This window comes from Hippichthys cyanospilos, chromosome 8 (genome assembly GCF_059441005.1).
Source record: "Hippichthys cyanospilos isolate Australia breed blue-spotted pipefish chromosome 8, RoL_Hcya_1.0, whole genome shotgun sequence".
Classification (NCBI taxonomy): Eukaryota; Metazoa; Chordata; class Actinopteri; order Syngnathiformes; family Syngnathidae; genus Hippichthys; species Hippichthys cyanospilos.
In genome coordinates, this window is record NC_142376.1 from 10,775,916 (window position 1) to 10,786,016 (window position 10,101).

General features: G+C 36.6%; 1 protein-coding gene across 1 annotated transcript; it reads right to left on the reverse strand.

The window, feature by feature from the left end:
- Positions 1-926: 926 nt before the first annotated feature.
- On the reverse strand, positions 927-3,688 carry epcam (epithelial cell adhesion molecule). Its single transcript, XM_088422304.1, has 9 exons — positions 3,368-3,688; positions 2,609-2,710; positions 2,252-2,513; positions 2,108-2,173; positions 1,936-2,002; positions 1,755-1,853; positions 1,484-1,681; positions 1,358-1,402; positions 927-1,277 (listed from the first exon to the last, which is right to left on the reverse strand). Exons 1-9 carry the CDS (start codon positions 3,426-3,428, stop codon positions 1,254-1,256), a joined length of 924 nt encoding a protein of 307 aa, XP_088278430.1. The 5' UTR covers positions 3,429-3,688; the 3' UTR covers positions 927-1,253.
- Positions 3,689-10,101: the final 6,413 nt, after the last annotated feature.

The following is a 10,101-nucleotide window of genomic DNA, read 5'->3' on the forward strand; positions in this document are numbered from 1 at the left end:
TTGCTGGTAAACAACCTCATGAACATGTTGCTGCAGACACCACATCACGCTTGTCTGCACTTCCGTGATGTGAATCACCACCCTTTTAGTTTCATTAGTGACTGTCTTTGTCCTTCGCTGCTTCCGCCATTTTGGTTCTTGACGTTTCACCTGCAGTGTGAAATCCACTTAAACAAAAGATGTTCTTGTTTGGTCACTTGTTGCATGAATGCAGCATGTGTCTCTACAAGCAAAGCAAAACCTGATTGTCAGGTTGAACGCAATTCTGAGCTCCTTCAGAGACAACAAACATGCACAGATGACACCTCCCTAAACAGCTGTTCTCACCCAGCAGGTTGGTGTCATACTCAAAAGTATTGCCTTTGTCATATTGCACACTCGGCTACAACAACAGCAACAAATCCTAATGCAGGACTAATATTCTTGTAGGTTTGGCAAAGATTATGTTAGCATATTGAAGGGACAGTTGAGTTTCCATTACAAGACACAATTCAATCACCAGTGAAATAAACATAGGGTCACCTTTTGTAATCATTCGCCTACAAACCATAATATACTGTAGTAAGGTATTACAAATACTACAGTATATGAAAGCACCCTGAACTTTTGTACTGTCCATTAAGCTGCAATTGTATCATGTGCACATGCAACTTAAGAAAAAATCTTTTTCAGCACTGAAATAACTGTAAATGCATTTACATGTACACATGAACAATGTGTATTCTAGAGCAAAGTCATAATTTATGCATAGACTAGAGAGGAAACCTAAAAGTGTCATCAACAAAACAACTTGTCATTACCCATTTGTAGAAACCACAAAAGGAACTTGATTAAATAACTATCTAGTAAAGATTTGTGACAAATGATGGCCTTATTGCAATATCACCTTAAAAAAAAAAAAAAAAAAAAAACTAAGATGCAACCACTGTCTTTAAAGCATTTTATTAAAAACAATCCAATAAAACACAACACTTGTAAGAAACTGTACAATCTAAATGCAATTTAAAACACAACAGCATCTAAAATTTAAATGCGTCATTTACTAGGACACAAATTTAGGCATAGCATAGAGATGGGAGAATGCTGAAAACTTTACACAACTTATAAATAGAAGGCAGTATTCATGGTGCCAATAACAGACAAGGTTGATTGTTCCTTTACACAAATTTGTCTTCCTCAAAGAACGTTGTGTGGCACACAGCAAGTATGTGCATCCAATGAAGACTCCCTGGCCTCTTGCAGCGATGAAGCATTTACATGGGATCCATTTCTCTTTGCTACACACACACACACAAAAAGATCAACATTAAGTATATAAGGGTTTGAAGAAGGAAACTGTACTTTGCATTGTCCTCACCTGAGCTTTGTTGTATTTCTGACTTTGACGCCTTCTGAAAAAGAACTGGAGGAAAAAAAAAAATCAGTAACTCATCTATCTATGAATTCACTCGATCTATGAAAATTTGGATATACGTCAACTTACCAGAAGTAGCAGACCAGCCACCACAGCCAGCACGACTACCACGATGACAGCAATGATTCCACCAGTAAGATGCTTCATGGTGAATGTTGGGGCCTCCTCATCCACGTAGTACACCAAGATGTTCTCCATCTCCAATTTCTGGTTGTCTACCATGGGCTCAAATTTGTTCTGGTTCCTGAACAGTGGCAACACTTTCACCTGCGGGAACATGGGAAAGACGGTTAGTATGCCAATTACGAAATAAATAAATAGCGGCGCCAAGTTGCAATACATCTTTCTCCATGTAGTAGGCCATGTTGGTCAGATCGCTCTTGCGCTCTCCCATGGGCTTCTTCACATCCACAACAATCATGCGAGCATCAGGGTCATACTGCAGGGAAAATACATTTTCTGTGTTACAACGTCAGATGTATACATGCATGTTCAATTAAGAGGCTGAATAGTCCACTCACTTCAATCTTGTCCACCATGTCCTTGTTAAAGTTGTCATAACGCTTGTGGATAGCATCAGCAATAGCCCTGTTAAAGAAAGAAAATGCTTAGCTGCAAATTTTTTCAGATACAGTTCCTAACAACTCTCACTTAAATCTGGGCTTTCAAAAAGAAAATATCGCATGTACTTACACCCTCAGTTTGTTAGCATCTACAGGACCAGACACCGGTTTGTGTTTCAGCTGAAGACGGACCCAGCTAGAAGACATAACATTTTAGGAATGCACAACTATATTATTGTGTATCTTTACCGAAAGTGAGGATGGAACAACTTACTAGGTCTCCACCAGCTTCTCACACTTGAGGTTCTTGTCACCCTTGTCTGTTCGGCGAACACCGGCGCTGTTGACGCACCAGCACTCCTCAGTGTTGTTACACTGTTTAGCCTTGAATTTGCCGTTACTTTCACACTCTGGGTCATAGATGCCATCGTTGTCCACAAAAGCGGTCTCCACCGGCTTCCCTCCAATGGTACGAGTATCCAAGCCTTTCTTGGCTCTGTACATCTCAGCCTTCATCAAGAAGCACTTGGGGATCACTGGGGATATCGTAGGCGAAAAGCATGTCAAATATGCCACTCGCTGGTTGAGGGAAAACTATGTTCCTTGACTAAAAGTTGATCTATTTACTTACACTTATTGCAGTCAAGCGTCTGTTTCATTTGTTCACCGACTAAGAGGTAACATTCACAAGGATTTCCATCACAGGTGGCCCACTTCATAGTCTCACATGAACCTGGGTAGGAAAACAATGGAATTAAAAACGATTTTAGCAACAAAAAGCATCACAATAATTTTATTTAAAATAAAAAATAATAAAAACGGGGCTATAGATGATAAGACTTCTACAGCTTCAAAGCCATGCAAAACAATGAATACTTTTAAATTAGATACTTCATAACTTGATATTAAATATCGAGACGAAGATCATGAGGACAATATTGTAAAGACTTTTATATGGCGCTAGCGCAATAAAAGCAAACGAATTGCCGTGCAGCACACGCTAATCAAGTCAAGGGCGTTGGTTTTACCAAACACTCCCAGAGGAGAGAGACTAACCAAGTCCCCACCCCCACTCTGCAACGAAACTGTTTGCGCTTAATCACTGTTTTAAGTTTTAAATAGCGTATTTTTCTCTACATATGAGAAACACAGAATCTAGTACGTAGAATATAGTCTTTTGTGAGACCAGCGCGATGACGTCAAAAAATTGCAAAAATGCGGGCGAGATTTTAAAACTATAAACCATTTTCAACTAATTCAAAAGTCGAATATTACCATTTATTAAGTGTCTAAATTACTTCAAACGGCCTTGTTTTAAGTTAAAAGGTAGTCAGATCGATCGCCATTGTATGACGTTAAAAACACAACAAAGGTGGAATAAATTACTTACAGCTTTGGGCCGAGGCTCCCACCGATAGGGCGGCAAGGACAAGTGCAATCCACATCTTCATCGTCGAATTAAAGAAAGCAAACAAGTTTGTTGAAAGTCCTCCTTCCTTAGCTTTCGATCCGTCCGTCGTCCACAGAGGTCAGAAAATGGAGGTGAGCGACAAAACTTCCTGTTCTTCCTTCAGGTGTGTCCTCGTCAAACCTGTTTGAACAGACGGGCGCGCGCAAAGTAGGATAAAGGCTCACTCAAGCAACAGGCGTGTCTCTCAAGTTAACTCTAAAGTTGACTCAGTTAGATTTGGTTGTCCACAAACTGATGAAGCGACAAGAAGAGAATTTATAACGCAGCTAGTCTCTATACGTCACATTAATTTGCATGGGTGGAGAAGGAGGCGGAGTTTAAAAAAAAAATCACCCGCACCTTTTCCGGACTGACCATATTTGGTAAAGAGGCGTTCGGCCATCGCACCAGTTCTATTCGTAAACACAAAAAACACATTAAACTCTATCTATCTATCTATCTATCTATCTATCTATCTATCTATCTATCTATCTATCTATCTATCTATCTATCTATCTATCTATCTATCTATCTATCTATCTATCTATCTATCTATCTATCTATCTATCTATCTATCTATCATTCTTTCAGAAAGTATTGAAAACTGAACCTATCACTGATTATATCACTGAATAAATAAATAAATACATATATTTATTTATAAATTCATTTTAGAGATAGAATTGAATGATCTGTTTATAACCAAATATGTAGCCGATGTTTAAGGGAGAAAAGATACACCCTGAGATACACACCTGAGATTGTTACCAGCCAATCGCAGGCCACACAAAGATGAACAACCATTCATTCTCACAAATATACTTAGGGGTAATAATCAGGAACAACAAGATATACAATTTTGACAACACAATAATTAAATACAATTTTTTCAATATATGACTCTAAAGGCCATAATTTTAAAAGGACATACCAGTGATTCTCAACCGAGCCGAATATCATTTCAGATTTCCAAAATCAATTTGATTCCATTTAAAAAGAAGCCCAATTCGAATCATGATTAACTTCGATTATTAGTTTCATATGGAACAACCAATACTGCAAATAGTAGAAACTCGTGACTCAAATGTGCTGCATTTTAAAAGATATGGATGTTTACATTAAGCTTTGAACCTGCTTAAATGGCATTGAACGCCTGATCAACATCATGATTTTAATAAATCAAGGAGACATACACGAATCTGTAACACCCTTTGTGATACTCAAAACCAATAGTGAATGTGTTTTTATTTATTTTTCCTATGGCTGTCTTGTGAATTTTGCCAACATATATTGTTGAACCTTTTCCCTATAAGGGCAATACACTGAATTGTTTTTAGCATAGCCCATAAACAGGCCTTGCTTTGTTTGTTTTGGGGACCTCCAACTTGTATGGTAGATAATCCTTTCGTTTACTCTCTATTATAAAACACTTGCCTATGTCATAGGCTGTTCTCCACCCTCTTTGCAAGTGCCATCTTGGTGAGGTTGAATCCAGTGCAGATGTTTCGTTGCATGAATGTGATTCTATGAGGAAGGCAAAACCTGACTGTTAAGTTAAGTGCGATTCTGAGCAGCTTCAAAGATACAAACGTGCTCAGAACATACCTCCCCACATGAGTGTAGTCACCCAGCTGGTCTCATAATCAACGCAGTATTGGCAATGAAGCACAGTCATATTGCACAATCCGCTACAATGGCAGTGACATCAAATCATTCAAGGTGGATGAGTCACATTCATGGAGGTTTTGCCTGGGAGGATGTCAATTATTATTGTAGTGACGGTCTAAGTTTCTATCACACTAAAAGGAATGGTTAAACACCATATAGTAATAAATACAGTATGACGTCACCTTTTCCAGTCACCCACTAGAAAATAGTATTTGTACGACAAATGCGTTTCTCAGATAAAGATTCAGATTTGAAAGCATCTTGTGATTCTCTGAGAGATGCCAGCCCAGAAGAAATAATAAAATGTCGGTGCTTTAAATGAGCAGCTTTCATATACAGAAAATAATACATGAAACAAAATATAGCGATAATGACACTTAAATATCCATTTATACACTCTTTTCATGAGGCATGTCCATTTCGGTCATTCACGCTTTTTTCATTTCTTTTTAGTGACTTTCTATTGAGTCTTCAAATTTGTTTTTGGTACTCCAAAAATGTTTATCAGTAAATCTTGCAGCCTAGTTACTGTTGATATTGATTCTCTACGCTTTGGGTGAGGCTTAGTGCCGAGATCATTGCTGCTGCTTCTACTGCTTCTAAAGTAATATACTGTCGATCTAATCTACTGTACGGTCATATCCATGTGAACAACGGAAATGATAAGGAAATACTGTACTTGTAAAATCATTGTTTATGCAAGTGCTAAAAAAGGCACTATAATAGCTTAACATGGACAAAAGAACTTTTGATGATCAATTTGTGGAAATAACAAAAGAAGTCCATTTTTATTCTTTCAATGCAAATACTTTCAATGTTTACATTGTAAAGAAAGGAGACACAATTGCCTTATAACCTTGTCATGATTCAATGCAGTATGTTACCCGAACACACCTTTAAATAAACACTAAAATGTTTCAAACAGGTTTGAAAGCCTTTTATTGAAAACAAAACAAAAAATACACATATACTTGTGAGAATTCCTATAATTCAAAATAAAATTTAAACCATCTGAAGTTAAAATGAAGCAGATAACAGGCATTTTTTTTAAAGCTTGGCACAGAGGCGTGAGAGTTTGAGACTTTAAGATCTATGTAAGGCCTTTTTAAGAGCATTTTAAAAAAGACCTTAGTACAGTACTAAAGTTGTTTTAACATGGGTTGTAGTATTTTATACATTAGCTTATGCCATGTTGGGACTAAAAAGAGAAAAAAAAAAGATAAACAGTTTAACTTAGAATTCGACAATAAAAAAACGTTATGATCAAGAGCAGTCATCAACTTGAGGCAACTTGCAATGACATTATGTCGTTTAAATGTAAACAAAGCTGAACAGCTATCGGTTTTAGTGTCATAATTTGCTGGTCGTTCAATGACCTTAGTGATTGGATCGACAAACCAAGACAATACTGCAAACACAATCTTGTTCTCTGAAAAATTTGACACAACATTTTAGAGGGATACTTCAATGCTGTTATCAATGTTGGTACGTGACGTGAGATTAAATGTTACATTTGAGTAATTTATCTTGAATATTAAAAGCCTTTGAATTTTCCATGTTGACATCATGCACTGCCTGAGCCAGTATTTTGAGTCGGAACGTATTAATACTGAAACCAGAATTGTGGAACTGTGCATTTCATCGTTGTTGTGAGTCACGGTTGAGACAGATGAGTCACACCTTCAAAGTTTCAATGATTATTTACCTGGGAAATATTCACCTCACCATACACTCATTGCGGTCTCTATGATTACCATTTGAAATATATGAGACAGTAAATATCATCTTTAGTTTATAGTTCGTATGTCTTTACAGCAGTGCCTCTCAAATAGTAGGGCAGAAGCCCCGAGGGGGGCACGAAGTGATGGCAGGGGGGGCGTGGATGATCCCAGGGAAAAGGCTTCGTTTTTGTCATGTGAAGAGTAATTGCAGTAAAATAAGAATTTGCACGTTTTTTTCCACATGCTTTGATGCATTGTTATTTTTTTCTGTTTTAAACTACACCCTAACCTGTATAAACATTGTCAAAAATAGTTAACTGTTGTTGAAAGTTGATTTATATTGCTCTTTGGTAAATATTAAAAAGGATACAGGATTAGGCATACTCATACGGTTTTTATAGATGATAATAATCTTGTTCATAGTCAGCACTTCAGGTGGGAGGGAGATGTGCGAAATGTTTTCTCTTTCCTAGGAGGGGCTTGGCAAAATAGAATTGAGAAGCACTTATAGTTATATGGTGACCAAACCAGGAGGTACCCCTTTTGAAAACAAATACTAAATCTAGCTGTCTGTCAATGGCAGTGAATGAGTTGAAAAATAATAATAACAATTTCAGCATATCATCCATTGTGAAATTTGTAATACACATTCATGGTTAGTCATACATACACCTGATACATGCCTCACCATGTATGTATAATGTTTGTGTAATTTTGCAAGGTACAACAATATCTATTAAAACATTTATAAAGAATTCTGAGTATATGTTGAATAAATAAATGCATTTGATCACTTGGTCATTTAATAAGTAGCTCACAGTGTGAATAACATGCATATGTACCTTAAACCTTTGAGCACAACTGTATATTGTATATCACTATTCAATACTACTTGGGATACAATTGATTGTCATTTATGTTCTGACAAGATACATGCATAATTGTGCTGAAAGATGACATCATAAAACGAACCTTCAGCTGCAGCTTTCTTTTGACTTTAAAGCAGATTTACAGCAGATGGCCTTCAATGAATGTTTCCACTTAAAAAAAAATCATTGTTCCAAAGTAAGGGTTGGGGTTAACACTTTGTGTGCTGCTATCCAGTGGTCATAATGGAATTATACCCCAAGTAAAAGTGTTGGAGCAAAACTGAAACCTGAACCCACAATGGAGTGGGCCTTACTGTACATAACAAGACTAACATGATCTTGACACCCTGCGTCACAGACCGCGATCACTCATCATCACTAACTGCCAGTGCATCTGATGTTGTAAACAGCACACATTTTAAATGGATTAAATGTTCATACCGATTTGCTGGAATCCACCGACAATTGATGATTTCGAAACACACACAAATCTGCCTGTATAAGAAATAACAGATGACATGGCACAAAACTACTTTTGGCTGCGTCAAAAGATCCCTAAAGCACAATGAGCTTTTGAATAATATAAAACATGAACAACCATGGTTTTCCATGCAACAGCTCCCTTACACAGCATTCTGCTTTCAGATTTTACACTACAGGGTTTATGCATATGATCAAATAGGTAAAGAGGTATCTCAAACAGCAGTAGAATCGAATAATAACTTATTTAGTTGCAGACTATACAAGTCCCCAGCGATGAGCAGGTGAATGACAATCTTGTTGATGTCCCTGCATGCTTGACTGCAGTGTAGTAGACAAACAAAGGCCCGAGGGACAACTGTTGCACGCTTTGTGCACAACCAGGGGAATATGGGTGTTCCCCTTCCCAGAGGTTTAAGATGTCAGGGCAGTGTACATCATTGTCCCGATTCCCTAGGGTGAATGAATCAAGACGAAAGAAGAGGTAGGAGGAAGCGAAAGGTGCCACTTGAAGAGTAAAGTGAAGTTTGTGAGAGGTACGTGTAGACAGAGGGGAATTCACATGACCACAGAGAGAAGGGAAATGGGGTGAGTGCAGTTCAGTTCTCTTTTCAGATCTACATATACGTTTTTTTTAAGTATTGTTCGCATATTTATTTCACATATCACTGGCTCTGGGGGTAATCCTTTTATTGCCCAAAACAACATTTTCTTTCATTAAAAACACACACACACACACACACACACAGACAAAGCAGCATTGTTCTTGAGCCATTACCTCTTTCAATAATAAATATTTTCAGATTTTACCACATATTTAAAAAAAAAATGGTAAATGAGTAAATGGGCTTGTACGCCTGGAGTCTGCAAAAATGTATAAATTATGTCCTTGAAATTGAAAGAGTTAATATTACATCATCAAAGAGAGAAAGTCATTGTCAATACTTTATATTGGTCAGTAATTTATAAGACTTACACGCATGGGTACTCACCAATTGTATTGATTTGTGAGAAAAAAAAACATGACAATCAAATTTTGACAGTTATGTTCAGAATATGCTTATCTCCAAACATAGGTATTTGGCTTTATCACATGGATGCACAATGATGCTTGATTTTGATTAAACCTACGAGAGTAAATTACATTTCTAAGTGTATTTGGGGGCAAAGTGGTTTGTGATTTATCACTTACAGATGAAAAAATAATAATTGTGGTGCATTTAACATCTATTATTAGTCACAAGATGCAGACGCAATTAGCCTACCTTGTCTGCTGAGTGAAAGATCAATATAGCGCAATTAGGTGTTGGTAACAAGAAAGCAAGTAGTAAAGTAAATTACGTCATTATGCAAACAATAATACAGGGTTACAAAGAATGAAAACAAAAAAGTACACGTTTCCCAATTTTCTTTGTAATGTATTGAATGCATTCAATCCCTAAGTCATTGTTTCGAATCAAGATATTAAATCCAAGACACTCTTTTTGTCAAAATGTTTCAATTGTTTGGCTATAAGCAGGTCTCAGAGTGACTGGTACTAAATTAATTAAACATTAAAGCAATCAATTACTTTTATACTTAAGTAACTGAAGTAATTGATTACTTCGGGTGCTTACCAGTTATTGAGTAATGAAGATTTGATTGCTTAAAATCAAGTACTAACTGAATTATTTCAAGTTCCTGAGTTCTAAAATAATCAATTACTTTTCTACTTTAGTACTTAAAGTAAAGAATTCATGTAATACTAGTAACTCTGAAGTAATTGATCACTTCAGTATTTTAGTACCTCAAGTAAAAATGGTCAGACTTAATTCCCTGATTGATTACGTTTTTACTTTATTACGTGAAGTACCTAATTGTCTAAGGTCATCAAAGTAATATATTATAAATAATTGTAATATAAAAGTAATATATTATAAATAATTGAGTACTATAA

What these genes read in the sequence shown, in the direction of transcription:
- epcam (XM_088422304.1), bottom strand. Translation starts at nt 3,428, where the DNA reads ATGAAGATGTGGATTGCACTTGTCCTTGCCGCCCTATCGGTGGGAGCC. An exon ending in GATGCTAACAAACTGAGGGT is followed by an intron (nt 2,003 to 2,107) that starts GTAAGTACATGC and finishes TTTCTTTAACAG; the next exon opens with GGCTATTGCTGATGCTATCC. An exon ending in CCTACTACATGGAGAAAGAT is followed by an intron (nt 1,682 to 1,754) that starts GTATTGCAACTT and finishes ATGTTCCCGCAG; the next exon opens with GTGAAAGTGTTGCCACTGTT.